Below are 17620 nucleotides of genomic sequence, written 5' to 3' on the forward strand. Positions count from 1 at the left end.
ATTGAACACAGCACTCAGCTCCCTGAATTTATCACAATTTGTACTTACATATTTATTTCTTTGTTTATGGCCTGTCTTCCCCACCAGAGAGTAGAAAAGCTGGCGGGGGGGGGGGGGGGGTGTTTTTGTATTCCCTGAGCAATAGGTCCATGTAATTGCCATATTCCTAGCTCTACAATTCATGCTTGGTATTAGCAGGGGCTCAGTAAATATGTATTGGATGAATTAAACTGAATTTAAAAAGAAAGTCAGTTCGGCCCTGGCCAGTAAGCTCAGTTGGTTAGAGCGTCATCCCCAATATGCCAAGGTTGAGGGTTCAATCTCCTGTCAGGGCACATCCAAGAAACAACCAATGAATGCATAAATAATTGGAACAACAAAGTGATGTTTCTCTCTTCTTTCCTCTCTCTCTCTAAAATCAATGAACAATTTTTTGAAGTCAGTTGACAAAAGTGAATGGCATTGTAGCAATAATGAAAGTCCACAAACTCAGATGTGCAATGACATTATTTCCTGGATACTCCATTCTGCCCAGGCAGTTGGAAACAAGTTGAACTTTAATCCTCCTGAGGTCAGAAACAGTTCTATGATATTCAGCAGGACCAAATTTGCTGGGGAAGGGGAGAGGGGTCAAGAAGAAGGCTGGGGGTGGGGAGGTGGCGGTTGGACAGCATCCAGCCCTCAGGCAATAGTGATCACTGCTTAAACATCACCACCCTGTCTCATGGGCCCCTTCAGTCTGTGGTTCACACTGTGTCTGGGTTTGGGACATGGGAATATTTTGTAAGCAGTCTATGGTACTGCCTGCCTAGTAAACCCAGGAGCTATTCCTCTCTGGGGACCCTGCCAAGAAGCAGGTGGCAGAACCCTCCCCGCTCCTATTCTTGGCCAAGACACTTGTCTCTGCTGAGGCATTCCTTTCCCCTCAGGGCTTCGGCTTTGAAACACATAAACCAGCTTTTCTACTTTCAGGTCTGCTACATATGTGCATCCCCAGGGACAATGAGCACAAAACCCAGGGCACACTCCAGGGTGGGAATGGCTGGGGGAGGGAGAGATCAAGGGGAGGGGGAGGAAGGAGACATATGTAAAACTTTAGACAATAAATAAAAAATAAATAAATAAAAAGTAATTTACTACAAAGGAAAAAAAAGATAGTATACACTTATGTATAATAAATTGCAAATTTTTATTTTATTTTATTTTATTTTATTTTATTTTTTTACAGTGTAAAATTTTTATATTTAGAATTAGGCAGCTGGACTCAGTTTAGATGATTCCAATTTTGTTGGCAACATCCAAAGCATCATAGTCAGGAGCCAGTCGAACATATGCCTTCTTCTCACCATCAGGCCTGATCAGGGTGTTGACCTTGGCCACATCAATGTCATAGAGCTTCTTCACAGCCTGTTTGATCTGGTGCTTGTTGGCCTTGACATCCACAATGAACACAAGTGTATTATTGTCTTCTATCTTCTTCATGGCTGACTCGGTAGTCAGGGGGAACTTGATGATGGCATAGTGGTCAAGCTTGTTTCTCCTGGGTGCGCTCTTTCGAGGGTATTTAGGCTGCCTCCGGAGCCTTAGTGTCTTTGGCCGTCGGAAGGTGGGTGACGTGCGGATCTTCTTTTTTGTGTGGCTGTGGACGCCTTTCAACACTGCTTTCTTTGCCTTCAAAGCCTTTGCTTTGGCTTCGGCTTTGGGAGGGGCAGGGGCTTCCTTCTTAGCTTTCGGCGCCATCTTCGTAAAAAGCGCAAAATTTTATTTATTTATTTTTTAAAATATATTTTATTGATTTTTCACAGAGAGGAAGGGAGAGGGATAGAGAGTTAGAAACATCGATGAGAGAGAAACATCGATCAGCTGCCTCCTGCACACTCCCTACTGGGGATGTGCCTGCAACCAAGGTACATGCCCTTGACCGGAATCAAACCTGGGACCCTTCAGTCCTCAGGCTGACGCTCTATCCACTGAGCCAAACCGGTTAGGGCGCAAAATTTTATTTTTAATAGATTCCGATCTTCCATGGAAAACATTATTATGGTAAAGGAAATCTTACACTTAATGGTAGTTTTGATGTGAATAAAATGGCCATTAAAGTGAAAAAAAAACAAAAAAAAAAACCCAGAGCACAGAAAAACGGGAAAACATAAATAGGAAGAAAATAGATTTACATAGTAATACATTGTGTGTTTGGAAAAGATCATGCTGGTTACCATTTAGGGACTGGAGGGGCCAAAATGGAGGAAGCTGCAATGCAGGGGAGAGATGGGGCCATGGAGATGGAGAGAAGTGGATGGATATCAGAACTATCTGGGAGATAAAAACTATGTGAGGGATAGGGTGGGGGAGGTAAGGAAGGAGGCGTCAAGGATGACTCCTAAGATTCTACATTGGGAGATGGGATGGCTTTGCCATGGCACAAGGTGTTCCCACTTTGGGAACACTTGACTCCAATGTAACCCCTTCACCTGGCTGACTCCTACTCATCCTTCAGCTCTCCATTCAAGCATCACTTAGTCAGAGCTAGCCACCTTACCTGACCCCAGGGCCTGTCGGATTCCTGTCTTACACTCTCACTTTCCTTTGTGTATTTACTCAGTGTGTGATTGTGCTTCCATGAGTGTAGTCTCCACCAGACTGCCAGGTCTGTGAGTTGATCTCCTGGGCTCACCCTTGCATCCCCAGTGCCTAGCACACAGTAGGTTTCAATAACTGAAGGGTCAAAAATGAAGGCAGAGGAGGCTGGAATATAGCTTGCAGGCTGGTGTTTCTCAATGGGGAGAGAAGGTTGCTGAGTTTCAAAATACAGGGACTCCCAACACACAAAGAAGATGTGGAGAAAAGGGAGCCTTCACCAAGCCGGTGTGGCTCAGTGGTTGAATGTCAACCCATGCACCAGGAGGGCATGGTTTGATTCTGGGTCAGGGCACATGCCGGGGTTGCAGGCTTGATCCCCAATGTGGGGTGTGCAGAGGCAGCCGATAGATGATTCTCTCTCATCATTGTTGTTTCTATCTCTCTCTCCCTCTCCTTTTCTCTCTGAAATCAATAAAAAAATATATTTTTTAAATTTAAAATGGAACTGTCTATGACTCAGTGATTCCTCTCCTGGGAATTTATCCAAAGAAACCGGAAACACTAAATCGAAAGAATATATGTACCTCTATGTTCACTGCAGTGTTATTTACAACAGCCAAGATCTAGAAACAGCTCAAGTGTCCATCAGTAGATGGAAGGGGGTGGTGGGGGGAACTGTGTTACATTTACCAATGGGATACCACTTTGCTGTAAGAAGGAAGAAAATTTTACCCTTTGCAACAGCATGGATAGACCTGGAGAACATTACTCTAAATCAAACAAGCCAGTCAAAGGAAGACAAGTACCATATGATTTCACTCATGTGGAATTTAATGAACAAACTGAACTACCAAGCAAAATAGAGACAGACTCAGGGAGCAGGCAGACAGCTCTGGGGGTGGGGTTTGAGAAAAAACACAACAAGGATTCCCTCTACCACCTCCACTCCAAAGGGTAGGTGTCCTCACCCCACCCACTTTAAGAATTTATGGGTGTGATGAGACTGTTACTGGGGAGACAGTGACTATGCCACTTGAGACTCTGGTAGAAAAGAAGTTGACAAACAGTTGCTGTTAGTAGGGTTCTGGAGCAAAAAAAAGTGAGTGGATGAAAGTAAGAGACTGAGGATCTCTGGGCCTGGGGGAAGCTTGGAAGGGAGGAGGTATGAGTAGGGTCTGGAGGTGGCAGAGAGGCCCCCAGAGATGTTCTTGACACCAGAGATATGGGATGTCCCTGTGCAGTCCCTGCCTTCAAACAATGGTCCTCAGGGGCTTCTCCAACCTGCTCTGAAGAAATAAACACTCTGCAGAATCCACTGTTGTGTGGTTCATGCGTTTGTTGTTTGTTGCACGGTTGTGTCTAGAAAGGTGCCTCTGTGTACAAAGGCACGTAGTAAAGAGGTTCCAAAAGTGTGGATTGATTGTTGAAAGAAGAAAAGAAGCAGCGAATGTTCTCAAAGTACTCAGGGAATCTGGGGGAGACACAGGGGATTACCACTCCCACGTGGGAAAGGCAGATTAAATGAGGTAATGTATATGAAAGTCCTGGCAGTTTAATAAACTCAGGTTCAAAATCTGGGAACAGAAGCTGAACTGGGATGGTGCGGGAAGGGATGAGATGGGAGGAGGCTGGGTGGCAGTCACATAGGGGCCCCTGGGGACAGCTCAACAGGAAACCTCCAGGGGTCCTTGGGAGCCCCAACGCGCCCCTGCAAGACTGACAGCGCTGCCCCACCCTGCGGGCCCGCAGGAATTTGCCCTGGTGACCTTCCCAGGCGCACTCCTGTCACCATGGCGACCAACCCCGGAACAAGCGGCCTGATTGTCCCTGCTCAGCGGGGCAGGTGAAACCCTGGCCACGTGACCGATACTGGTCCAGGTGCGGTTATAGGACACCCGCCACCTCCTCGCTTTAACCCATTCGACGCCGCCACCTCCAGGGTGCAGAGTCCCAGCCTCCGCAGGCCACACCCCTTAGGCTCCCGTCACTCAGCCTGGGGAGGAATTAGGGCTGGGCTGAGCGATTGGAGCTGGGTTACTTCACCTCCGCCTCCCCATTTTCACTTTACAGGGAAGGTTGGAACTACTGGGAACAGGGCCGCAGAAGGGTAGACTAGACCTCCTCAGAGGTAGTGAGTTATTCTGCAACCCGGTTCTCCCCCCATCACCTCAGCATATCAGGGCTCAGAGGCCTCCCCTCCAACAACTGAACCCTCCTGTCCCCCCAGGGAGGCTCTCACCAACTGTGAGTCCACCAGCCTGTTCCTAACAAGCTGGGGTGGGGTGGGCAGCCCCAGGTGGACCCTTCTCCCCCAACACACTATCGCCAGAGTTCTTCCCAGGTAGCAACAAGAGAAAACTTCAAGCCAACTGGTTTTTCTGCTTGCTGATCTCACCCTAACCAGCCAAATGACAGGGCTGGCGGGGGAGGGGGTGGGGATGCCTCAAGGATGTTTCTGCCCTTAGACCCAGAGCTCTGGCTGGGGGCTGATGTCAGGGTCCTGGGCCAGGCTCAGTTTACCAGGCTAGACAGGTTGGCGTGAGGGTGGAGGTCAGTTCGAAATACTACCTTTCTGAATCACCAACATTATGCCAACTCCCTTACCCTTCTTCCACCAACTCTAGAAAAACACTGCTTGATCCACTCTCTGAGGACCCCTCCCAGACCTTGGACCAGTCCCCGTCCAGGGCTCAGCTGTCCTCATCACTCCCCTAATGATTATGCTGATAACAAATGATTACACCACCTGGTGTGTGTAGAGTCACCAGTGACTTCAAAGCCCTCCTCAGATTAGAACAAAACACCTGCCAGTCCTCAGGCTGACTCCCGCTTTGAGTCCCATAGAGTAGTTAGAACGCCTCCTGCTGGTCCCGATTCCATCCAGCATACCCTAAAGGGGGAGAAAGGCCCATGTAATCCTTGCAAGCCCAGGTGTCATCTCCTGGAAGGGGCACAGATCCAGCCACCAGCTGAACCTTCACCTAAGCCTCAGCTACTGCCCTGAATCTCCCCAAGATCATTCAGTAAAATTACTATTGCACTTAGCACCAGATGAACAAAACATGGCTCTGGGCCTCTGGGAGCCCCCAGCCTATGGTGGACACAGAGAAGGGCTGTTCTATAATACTATAGAGTAGACTCTGGCAAATGCTTTAGAACATGAGGTGGAAGAAATTAGTTTCAACCAGGGAAATCTGGGAAGGCTTGAGGAGGAGGTGGCAGTTATCCTGGAATCTGGCACCTGGCTATCTGGAAGGCAGGCACAGCATCCCAGCAGGGGGAGTGGGTAATTGTGGTAAAGATCTAAAGGGAGGTGTGCAGTGTAGTTCTCAGGGGGAGTAAGAGAAGGGGGAGCATGGGTGGAAATGTAATCATACTGGGGAAAGCTTGGGATGTGGTGATGAAGTTTCAACTTTCAACTATGGGGAGTCCCTGAAGGTTTCTGAGCAAAAGGATGCTATAGAAAGAGCAGCCACTCCCCCTGGTGAGGTAGCTCAGTTGGTTGGAGCACAGTCCTGATACACCAAGGTTTCAGGTTCTATCCCTAGTCAGGGTGTATACAAGAATCAACCAATGGGGAGAATAATGGCGGCGGAATAGACAGACGTGTTCCGAGCCTTGTCCCGGAGCAGAAAGAAAGAACAGCTGAGGGTCGCGCAAGGAGTGTTTGTTGGCTGGTTGGGAGACAGCTGAATTCCAGAAGGAGGTGGGGGACTGCTGAACGGGGTTCCCCTGACCTGGCAGCACGAACTGCGGCTGGGTCCCCTCCCGGAGCTGCGGGCTTGGACGCGGAGTCTGCGCCATCTTGATCCGGAAAGTGGAGCTTATCTGAAGCCTGAGAATCCACAACTGCGGCACCCCAGGAACAGCTGCGAGCCCCAGAACAACGCTCCCCAACTGGCGCAAGCACACGGGTTCAGAGAAGCTCTACACTCCACCACGGAAAGGTCAGATTTCGCCTGGGATAAGGTGAGGTCTCTGGTCCCGGCGGGAGAGAGGAACGCGCGTTTTGCGGGAGCTGGAGGACCAGGGAAGTCTGTGCCTAGAAAAATCCGTGGCTGTAGGGGCTGGCGTGATCTGTGACTGTGGAAAGGGGTCCTCAGAGCTGCTAAGAGAAGGGCACTCTAAAAAGCAACCCATTTTGATCTGAAGTGCAGGGACACCCTAAGAATTTCAGGCAGTCCAGACTTACGCGCAGCCCGTGCGCTCCCTGGGTGCCTGGGCTCACTCGCAGTCCCGGAGTTCGCACACTTGGGCTTTTTCCTCTTCAAATCCTTGCTTCTGATTACTAAGCCCAATACATAGGATCACCCAGTTGGGGACACCCTGGGAGACTGCAGGGGAAGGTTGTTTTTCTGGAACCTGGGGATCGGAGCGGGGAGTGACCATCAGAGAGTCAGCTCTGAGGCAGACCACTCCCACAGGCCCGAGTGCCACAGGGAAAGAAGGCTCTAACACTCCCTAGAGAGGCCATAGATAGACCCGGAAGTCAATCCAGAAACACTGCCACCCAGGGGCTGAATCACAAATTGACTCTTGTGTAATCAAAAATAAAGGAATACGAGAAATTAAGACACACCGCCTGCTTAAAATCAGGACTGGCTTACAACACCGAAGAGCAGTGGATCGCAGGGAACTGCAATACTGTCTGGACTGAGAAAGAGGCGTGCCAAACAGAAAAACAGAGGAAGTGAATGACCTTCACTACTCCACATTTTATTTTTACCTTTTATTTTTTTTATTTTTTTATTTTTTTTTAATTTTCATTTTTTGCATCTTTTAATCAAGAAACTTTTTTTTTCTTTTTTCATCACTTGATTTTGCCTTTTTAATGATTACATTTTTATTTTCAATCCGTATTATTACTACTGCTATTTTATCTTTTTTTTTTTTTTTTTAAAGTGTCATTTTATTTTCTCTTCATTTTATTTTGGGATTAGGGTTCTACATTCTATTTTTTACCTTTCCTTTAGCATCGTTTTACTCTATCTCAACTCTACCTTTAGGCCATCACTCTCTTCCTAACCTCCCCCTTTTCAGTGTCCTGTTTGTCTTACCCTTTTACTGCTTTAGATTTTCCCTATTCTTTCTGTTTACCCCTTGTTAAAATTTCACCCTACTTACATATCTAATCTCCAATCCCCTGCTCCAAGTCCACATACACCTCTCCCTTCGCTGTCTGAGTTATCCATAAACTTGTCCTTATCTCTGTCCTTTTGTTGTTGTTTGCTTGAATGTAGAATATATCCAATTTTTATGCTTTTTTTGTGAGATTGTTTTGCTTATTCTTCTTTTGTTTATTCTTTTGTTTGTTTTGTGCTTCAGCTTAACCTTGCCTCACTCCATATTAGTTGGTGTTGTAGTTTGTACTAATCCCCAGGCACTTGTTGCTGGCATTTGCTGGGATTAGTGATTGTTCTATTGGAGTTTTATCCCCAATATATATATAGTCTGTTCCCCTTTCTCTCTTAGTCAATTTCTTGTCTCTTACTTTTTTTTTTCTCTTTACTTTCCCTTTTCCCAATTTCATTTTCACACTCCTTTTTTCTTTTTTTCTTTCTTTCTTTCTTTTTTCCTCTTCTTCTTTCTCTCCTATCCCCTAATTTGCCTTTCTCTGGTGGTCACCTTTATTGGAGGTTATTAATATCGTGAATACATTCCTGTTCAGTGCTTTGTGAGTTGTACCTGGTAGTGCTGTATTTTGTGCCTTTAAATCAACCCAGGAGAGAGAGAACTACATAACCAGACACCCAGAGAAGAGAGACCATGGGGAGACAAAGAAGCAGCCCGCATATGAAAGAAAAGCAGGCATCACCAGAAAAGGAAGTAAACGAAATGGAGGCAAGCAACCTGTCAGAGAAAGAATTCAGAGAAATGGTCATAAGGTGGCTGAAAAGAATGGAAGACAAATTCGACAATATGAGCAAGAACCAAGAGGAAATGAAGAAGAACCAAGAAGAAATGAAAAATGACATCGCTGCTGTAAAGAACTCAATAGAAAGCATCAAGAGTAGACTAGAAGAAGCAGAGGACCGCATCAGTGAGCTAGAAGACAAGATGGAAAAAAATACCCAAGAAAAGCAACTTCTAGAAAAAAAAATTAAAAGGCAGGAGGAGAGTCTAAGGGAACTTTGGGACAACACGAAACAAAACAACATCCGCATAATAGGGGTTCCAGAAGGAAAGGAAGCTGAGCAAGGAATAGAAAACCTCTTTGAAGAAATAATGACAGAAAATTTCCCAGATATAGGGAAGAAAAAACCCACACAAATCCAAGAAGCTCACAGAGTCCCAAGCAAAATGAACCCCAAAAGACCGACGCCAAGGCACATTATAATTAAATTGGCAAACACCAACGACAAAGTAAGAATCTTAAAAGCAGCAAGAGAGAGACAGAAAGTTACATACAAAGGAACCCCCATCAGACTAGCAACTGATTTCTCAACAGAAACTCATCAGGCCAGAAGGGAATGGAATGAAATATACAAAGTCATGCAAAGGAAGGGGCTGAATCCAAGAATACTGTACCCAGCAAGGCTGTCAATCAAAATTGAAGGTGAAATCAGGAGCTTCACAGACAAAAAAGGACTAAGGGAATTTATTACCACCAAACCAGCAATGCAAGAAATGCTAAAGGGTCTACTGTAAAAAAAAAAAAAAAAAAAAGAAAGAAAGAAAGAAAGAAAGAAACAGGAAGCGAAGAAGTAACACAAGGGTAAAGAATAGGAATGGCGACAAATAAGTACCTATCAATAATAACTTTAAATGTAAATGGATTAAATGCCCCAATCAAAAGACATAGGGTAACAGATTGGATAAGAAAACACGACCCATATATCTGCTGTCTACAAGAAACCCACCTCAGAAAAAAAGACGCACACAGACTGAGGGTGAAGGGATGGAAAAAGGTTTTCCAGGCAAATGGAACTGAAAAAAAAGCTGGGGTAGCAATACTTATTTCTGACAAATTAGATCTCAAACTGAAGGACATAACAAGAGATAAGGAAGGCCATTTCATAATACTAAAGGGAGCAATCCAACAAGAAGAAATAACTCTGGTAAACATATATGCACCCAATACAGGAGCACCCAAATACATAAAAAAACTCCTGGAGGATATCAAGGGAGACATTGACAGCAATACAATCATAGTAGGAGACTTTAATACCCCACTATCACCATTGGACAAATCCTCTAAACAAAACATCAGCAAAGAAACATCAATCCTAAATGACTCACTAGACCAGATGGAATTAATTGACATCTTCAGAACATTTCACCCCAAAGCCACAGAATATACATTCTTCTCAAGCGCACATGGGTCATTTTCAAAGATAGACCATATGTTGGGACATAGGCAAAGTCTCTTCAAATTCAAGAAGATAGAAATCATATCAAGCATCTTCTCAGACCACAGTGGCATAAAACTGGAAATCAACTACAATAAAAACAACCCAAAGAAATCAAACACATGGAGACTAAACAGCATGCTATTAAACCATGACTGGGTTACCAGAGAGATCAAAGAAGAAATAAAAAACATCATGACAACAAATGACAATGAAAACACTACAATCCAAAATCTATGGGACACAGCGAAAGCAGTCTTGAGAGGGAAGTTCATAGCTCTACAAGCCTACTGCAAAAAACAAGAAACAGGGCTAATAAATTACCTAACCCAACAACTCAAAGAGTTAGAAAAAGAGCAACAAGAAAAGCCCAGTGTAAGCAGAAGGAAGGAAATAATAAAGATCAGAGCACAGATAAACGACATAGAGACCAAAGAAACAATACAAAAGATCAACAAAACCAAGAGCTGGTTCTTTGAAAGGATAAACAAGATTGATGAACCTCTAGCCAGGCTCACCAAGAAGCAAAGGGAGAGGACCCAAATAAACAAGATCAGAAATGAAAGAGGCGAAATAACAACAGATCCCGCCGAAATACAAAGGATTGTTAAAAAATACTACGAACAACTCTATTCCAACAAACTGGACAACCTGGAGGAAATGGACATATTCCTAGAAAAATATAACCTTCCAAAACTCAATCAGGAAGAATCTAAACAGCTCAACATGCCAGTAACTATGGAAGAAATTGAAGCAGTCATCAAAGAGCTTCCGGCAAACAAAAGCCCGGGGCCAGATGGCTTCACAGGAGAGTTCTACCAAACATTCAAGGAAGAACTAAAACCTATCCTCCTCAGACTATTCCAAAAAATTCAAGAGGAAGGAACACTTCCAAGCTCCTTCTATGAAGCCAGCATCACCCTAATACCAAAACCAGATAAAGACAACACAATGAAAGAGAATTACAGGCCAATATCCCTCATGAATGTAGATGCCAAAATCCTCAACAAAATTCTAGCAAATAGGATCCAGCAGTACATCAGAAAGATCATACACCATGACCAAGTAGGGTTTATCCCAGGAATGCAAGGATGGTTCAATATCCGCAAATCAATAAATGTGATACATCACATAAACAAATTGAGAGATAAAAATCACATAGTCATATCAATTGATGCAGAAAAAGCATTTGACAAAATCCAACACCCTTTCTTGATAAAAACTCTCAACAAGGTGGGAATAGAAGGATCATACCTCAACATAATAAAAGCTATATATGATAAACCCACAGCTAACATCATACTCAATGGGCAAAAACTAAAACCATTTCCCCTAAGAACAGGAACAAGACAGGGATGCCCACTCTCACCACTCCTGTTTGACATAGTACTGGAAGTATTAGCCACTGCAATTAGACAAGAAGAAGAAATAAAAGGCATCCAAATTGGAAAAGAAGAAGTAAAGCTGTCCTTATTTGCAGATGACATGATATTGTACATAAAAAACCCGAAAGACTCCATCAAAAAACTAACAGACTTAATAAATGAATTCGGCAATGTAGCAGGATACAAAATTAACACCAAGAAATCTATGGCATTTCTATACACCAACAATGAACTTACAGAAAGAGAGACTAAAAAAGCAATCCCATTTTCCATCGCACCAAAAAAATTAAGATACTTAGGAATAAACCTAACCAAGGAGGTAAAAGACCTATATGCGGAAAACTACAGGACACTGAAAAAAGAGATAGAGGAAGATGTAAACAGATGGAAGAACATACCATGTTCATGGATTGGTAGAATCAACATCATTAAAATGTCCATACTACCCAAAGCAATCTATAGATTCAATGCACTCCCCATTAAAATACCAACGGCGTATTTCACAGACCTAGAAAGAACTCTCCAAAAATTCATCTGGAATAAAAAAAGACCCCGAATAGCCACAGCAATCCTGAGAAAGAAGAATAAAGTAGGAGGGATCTCAATACCAGATTTCAAGCTGTATTACAAAGCCACTGTCATCAAAACAGCCTGGTACTGGCACAAGAACAGACATATAGATCAATGGAACAGAATAGAGAATCCAGATATCGACCCAAACCAATATGCGCACTTAATATTTGACAAAGGAGGCATGAGCATACAATGGAGTCAAGACAGTCTCTTTAATAAATGGTGTTGGGAAAATTGGACAGATACATGCAAAAAAATGAAACTAGATCACCAACTTACACCATACACAAAAATAAACTCAAAATGGGTACAGGACTTAAATATAAGACGGGAAACCATAAAAATACTAGAGGAATCCACAGGCAGCAAAATCTCAGACATTTGCCAAAAGAACTTTTTCAGTGATACTGCCCCTAGGGCAATGGAAGCCAAACAGAAAATAAACAAATGGGACTACATCAAAATAAAAAGCTTTTGCACAGCAAAAGAAACCATCAACAAAACAACAAGAAACCCCACTGTATGGGAGAACATATTTGCAAATGGTATCACTGATAAAGGTTTAATTTCCAACATCTACAGGCAGCTTATACAACTTAATAAAAGGAAGATAAATGATCCAATAAAAAAATGGGCAACGGACCTAAATAGAAGCTTTTCGAAAGAAGACAGAAGGAAGGCCAAGAGACACATGAAAACATGCTCAAAGTCACTAATTATCCGAGAGATGCAAATCAAAACAACAATGCGATACCATCTCACACCTGTCAGAATGGCTATCATCAACAAATCAACAAACGACAAGTGTTGGCGAGGATGCGGAGAAAAAGGAACCCTCGTGCACTGCTGGTGGGAATGCAGACTGGTGCAGCCACTGTGGAGAACAGTATGGAGTTTCCTCAAAAAACTGAAAATGGAACTCCCATTTGACCCAGTAATCCCACTCCTAGGAATATATCCTAAGAAACCAGAAACACCAATCAGAAAGGATATATGCACCCCTATGTTCATAGCAGCACAATTTACAATAGCTAAGATTTGGAAACAGCCTAGGTGCCCATCAGCAGATGACTGGATCAGAAAACTATGGTACATCTACACAATGGAATACTATGCTGCCGTAAAAAAGAAGGAATTACTACCATTTGTAGGCACTTGGATGGAATTAGAGAACATTATGCTAAGTGAAATAAGCCAGTCAATGAAAGAAAAATACCACATGATCCCACTCATTTGGGGATAATGAAAAACATTATAAACTGATGAACAAAAAGATAGTTACAGAGGCAGTAAAGCATCAAACAGACTGTCAAATTACAGTGGTAAGGTTAGGGAGAGGTGGGGGAAATAAGAGATCAACTGAAGGACTTATATGCATGTATATAAGAGTAACCAACGGATGCAAAACATTGGGGGGTGAGGGCATGTATGGGAGTGGGGTGGGGGTGGGGGGCAATGGTAAGATATGTACACATATAATACCTTAATAAAAATTTGAAAAAAAAAAGAAAAGAAAAAAAAAAAAAAAAAAAAAAAAAAAAAAAAAAGAATCAACCAATGGCTCAGTGGTTGAGTGTCGACCTATAAACCAGGAGTTCACGGTTCGATTCCCAGGCAGGGCACATGCCCGGGTTGGGGGCTCGATCCCCAGTGTGGAGCATGCAGGAGGCGGCTGGTAGATGATTCTCTCTCATCATTGATGTTTCTATCTCTCCCTCTCTCTTCTTCTCTGAAATCAATAAAAAAATATTTTTTTAAAAAAGAATCAACCAATGAATGCATAAACAAGTAGAACAACAAATCAATGTTTCTTCTCTGTCTCTAAAGTCAATAAATAAAAATTTTTAAAAAGAAAGAGTAAGCCATTTTTGCAACTGCTGAAGGATGCACTGCAGTGGAAGCCAACTGAGACCTGAGATAATATCACCAACGCCACCTCTATCCCAGACTAGGGAGAAAAGATGGCAGCGGGTTAGCATTCCAAAGGAAGGCGATTTCTCTGCAAGACGTGCTGAGATCTAGGGGTGGAAGGATTGTAAAGGGGGGCGGAGGGAGTAGGGAGAAGATCTGAGTCATTTCAACTCAGATGCCCCCACCAGTACTAACATCTGGCTGGGGTTTGACCCTGGCCGCCCATTTTTGACTCACATTATGAATGGCAGACCAGAGGTTCCGGTTTGCTTCAGTTTCCCCATTTGTAAAGAACGGGGTGGGGGATGGTTGAAGATAACCTCTAGAGTCCCTCCTAGCTCTTTCTCTAGTCCACAATTTCAGGATGGGTAAGAGGTACTCCTTCCAGCCCGTCTGGCGCCCTCCTCCCTACCTATGGAGCACTGTGCCTCCAAGCAGTAGCTCTGACGTTGGGAGCCACCCCAGGTCTCTCTCCCGCGCCCCCCCACCCCGGGCGGCACATAAAGTATGGCACCCACCCAAGACGGTGGGTGAGGGCAGAAGAGCGGACAGGTGCGGCTCCGGCGCGGGTCCAGGCAGGGCCTCCTAGGCTAGCCAAGAGCCTGTCCCGCGGCTACCCAGAGCTCGCATCAAAACCCAGGACATCCAGAGCAGCTGGGACCGGATTCCCAGAACGCAGGGCCCAGACTCCCCGAAAGGATTCTGCACCGGCTGAGCGGAGCTCCGCGAGCGGGGCCAGATCGTTTGTGGCTCTGCCCAGGGTGAGGCCAGGGGCGGTGCTCCCGCCTGAGGGGCGGAGCTGGGGGAAAATTGACAGTTCTCTAGGATTACGTCAGGAAATGTGAGCGAAGGCGGGGAATCCCGCGAGGGCGGGCGGGGAGAAGGCGGAGCTTCAGTGGGAACTGGGCGGGGCTCAGCAAAGGCGGGAGGCGGGGCTAGGGTACTGAACGTGCTCGCGGAGTGCGTGCGGGGGAGCGGCTCCTGGGCATGCTCAGCTGGGCCCGGGCCTGGAGGCTCCCATATGGGAGGCTCGAACTCTCCAGAATCTGCTTCTCCAGGGTGCCTGTTGCACCCAGCAGCAGCGGCCGAAGCGGCGCCGACCCGAGGTCAGTCAAGGGCACCCGGTGGGAGGCCGTCCATTAACCCTCCTCCTCCGGTGCGGACCCGAAGGCCCCACCTCCTCCGTTTGGGCCCGCCTCCTCCCAGGCCGCTCCCCCAAACCTCTTCCCCAGTCGGCTCAGATCAGCCCCCATCCTTGCCCCTTCCAGTAGATCGGTGCCGCTTTCCTACAAGCTTCTGGATGGGGAGGCGGCCCGCCCAGCCCTCGTCTTTCTGCATGGGCTCTTCGGCTGCAAAACCAACTTCAACTCTATCGCCAAGGCCCTGGCTCAGCAGACAGGCCGGAGGGTGAGTTTCCGGGAGAGGCGGAGTCCCGCGGGAGGTAGGGGATCGGGGATGAGGCTGAGGCGGGGCCAGCTCCTCTACCCTCACCGCTGGGACCCGGCTGAGCAGTGACAGGTCTCTCTGAGCGAAAATGAAAAGAGAGATTGACCTTCTAAAGATGCAGCCTGCAGGGCAGACCCACGCCCATTCATTCCCTTGTGCTCCATCCATCCAGTCCATCTTCATCTGCATGCTCCAAACTGAGCTGGGCTCCATTGTCCAATGCTTAAATGCAGACACCCTCCCCGCTACGGGGGCCAGCCCCTTGCTTGTTCACCAAAGATGACAGGGGACTTATCACCTCTCAGAGCAGTCCATCCTTCTGTGCTTCAACTGTTGGAAATTCTTGGCGTCTTCTTTCTCTGGAGTTGCAACCCAGCCAGGCCAGACCTTCAGAGATGTGGTCACACTCCTTGGGTCTTCTCTTTTGTGTCAGTGACCCCAGGTTCTTCATCTGGGCTTCCTAGGTCTGAGAACTGGGCCTTCTCACCATTTGAGTCCTTCTGCTTCAGGATCTCTCTCCAGGTTCTCCACCCCCTCGGCCTGAAGGTCTTCCAGGCCTTTGGCTGTCCATGCCCCCAATGTGGATGCTAGTGCTGCCCTCCTGTCATCCCATTCCCCAGGTGCTGACAGTGGATGCTCGGAACCATGGTGACAGCCCCCACAGCCCAGACATGAGCTATGAAGCCATGAGCCAGGACCTGCAGGACCTCCTGCCCCAGCTGGGCCTAGTGCCCTGTGTCCTCATTGGCCACAGCATGGGAGGCAAGACAGCCATGTTGCTGGCACTACAGAGGGTGAGCTGACCTTATCCAGGGCTTCCTCCCATCCAGTGTAGATCCTGAGTGCCCAGCAGGCAACCACTCAAAGGAGCCTGGGATGGCCAAGTTCAGGATCAGGGAACCATGCCTGCGACCCACTGTGCATGCCCCAAGGCTGGATTCCCAGTCCAGTTCTCTCCCACAGCCAGAGCTGGTGGAACGTCTGGTTGCCGTGGACATCAGCCCAGTGAACACTACATCCAGCTCAGACTTTCCAGCCTACATGGCAGCCATGAAAGCCATAGACATCCCAGATAAGGTGTCCCGCTCCTTTGCCCGCAAACTGGCCGATAAACAGCTCAGCTCTCTTATTCAGGTGATACCCTCAAGGCCCTGGATAGTTTGGGTTGGGACCTGTCAAGAGACAAGTGGCAGCCCAAGTCTCACAGGGAGCCCCCACCAACTGCACCCCCCACAGGACATGGCTGTGCGGCAGTTCCTGCTCACCAACCTGGTGGAGGCAGATGGGCGCTTTGTGTGGAGAGTGAACTTGGATGCCTTGGCCCAGCATGTGGACGAGATCTTGGCCTTCCCACCACGACAAGAATCCTACCCTGGGCCTACCCTCTTCCTCCTCGGTGGAAACTCTGACTTCGTGCAGTAAGCCAGGCTGAGTGGTAGACAGGGCATGGCTTACCCAGCCCCCAGCCTGGGGAGCCTGCCTTGGGGAGGGCTTGGGTGTGGGCAGTGAGCTCCTGAGAGCTTGGAAACACCACGGGGCATATAGCTCTCCACCTCTTCCTGCTGTACCTTCACTTTTCTTTCTCTTCCCATCTCCCCACTTTCATCCCTGGTTGGCGGCCTTCTCTTGGATGGACAGTCCCAGCCACCATCCTGAGATCAGGAGACTCTTCCCTGGGGCCCAGATACAGACCGTGCCTGATGCTGGGCACTGGATCCACGCTGACTGCCCACAGCACTTCATGGCTGCCATCCGAGGCTTCCTGGCCTAAGAGTTGCTGGCCAGAGCGGTCATGTTTGAAACCCGAGGTGTCAAGGCCCTGCAGCTTGTTCCCTGTTTCTGCACAGAAGGACTCAGGTGGGCACTAAGAGGGCACAAGGTGCAAAGGTGGTCAGAACTCAAGTTTTAATGAATAAAGATACTACTCTCAAGGTTCTGGGCTGAGCGGTCTCACCACCAACGCCCCCACCAACGCTGGGGGAATTGAACCCATGGGGTCCTGGCTGTTCCGGGTTGCATGGGGGCTCTCAAAGTGCTGCTGGACTCTCTCTGCAGCTGACTCTCGACCAGCTGCCTCACCAGCCGCTGCATGTCCTCCTGGGGGCAGGAGAGAAGGTTCACAGGCAGACTCTGGGCCTGTCTCCCTGTACCTCCCAGGCCCAGCTGGCATTCCCACCCTACCTCCCAGGCCTCCACCTCCTGCCTCAGTCTCAGTTTCTCCTCCAGGACCTCCAACAGCTGGGCCTCTGCAGCTCGTAACTTGGCTTTGCATGTGTCCAGCTCAGCCTCCACAGCCTGTTTCCTGCAGGTGGCAGAAAGAACAGCCTGAGGCCTAGGACCTACAGATCTGATGCTGGGCCCTGGGGGTGGGCAAAT

General features: G+C 47.0%; 2 protein-coding genes across 5 annotated transcripts; one reads left to right on the forward strand and one right to left on the reverse strand.

Moving 5' to 3' along the window:
* Positions 1 to 1231: 1231 nt before the first annotated feature.
* On the reverse strand, positions 1232 to 14247 carry LOC308255032 (large ribosomal subunit protein uL23-like). Its single transcript, XM_080681825.1, has 2 exons — positions 14211 to 14247; positions 1232 to 1740 (listed from the first exon to the last, which is right to left on the reverse strand). The coding sequence occupies exon 2, from the start codon at positions 1738 to 1740 to the stop codon at positions 1270 to 1272; it is 471 nt and encodes a 156-aa protein (XP_080537951.1). The 5' UTR covers positions 14211 to 14247; the 3' UTR covers positions 1232 to 1269.
* A 455-nt stretch (positions 14248 to 14702) lies between these two features.
* Positions 14703 to 17176, forward strand: ABHD11 (abhydrolase domain containing 11). Of its 4 annotated transcripts, none has more exons than XM_080681805.1 (6): positions 14703 to 14904; positions 15067 to 15205; positions 15865 to 16038; positions 16208 to 16378; positions 16481 to 16662; positions 16883 to 17176. In XM_080681805.1, exons 1-6 carry the CDS (start codon positions 14786 to 14788, stop codon positions 17013 to 17015), a joined length of 918 nt encoding a protein of 305 aa, XP_080537931.1. In that variant the 5' UTR covers positions 14703 to 14785; the 3' UTR covers positions 17016 to 17176. The 4 variants fall into 4 exon arrangements, with proteins under 4 accessions (XP_080537931.1, XP_080537933.1, XP_080537932.1 ...); XM_080681806.1 differs by having other exon boundaries at positions 14725 to 14904; positions 15070 to 15205; XM_080681807.1 differs by lacking the exon at positions 16208 to 16378 and having other exon boundaries at positions 14717 to 14904.
* Positions 17177 to 17620: the final 444 nt, after the last annotated feature.

This window comes from Plecotus auritus (assembly GCF_963455305.1).
Source record: "Plecotus auritus genome assembly, chromosome: 7".
Taxonomy (NCBI): domain Eukaryota; kingdom Metazoa; phylum Chordata; class Mammalia; order Chiroptera; family Vespertilionidae; genus Plecotus; species Plecotus auritus.

Excerpts from the sequence above, each read along its gene's own strand:
- LOC308255032 (XM_080681825.1), bottom strand. The coding sequence starts at position 1,740 with ATGGCGCCGAAAGCTAAGAAGGAAGCCCCTGCCCCTCCCAAAGCCGAA.
- ABHD11 (XM_080681805.1), top strand. The coding sequence starts at position 14,786 with ATGCTCAGCTGGGCCCGGGCCTGGAGGCTCCCATATGGGAGGCTCGAA. Across the intron at positions 14,905-15,066 it reads CGAAGCGGCGCCGACCCGAG|TAGATCGGTGCCGCTTTCCT; the intron begins GTCAGTCAAGGG and ends TGCCCCTTCCAG. Across the intron at positions 16,663-16,882 it reads GGAAACTCTGACTTCGTGCA|TCCCAGCCACCATCCTGAGA; the intron begins GTAAGCCAGGCT and ends TTGGATGGACAG.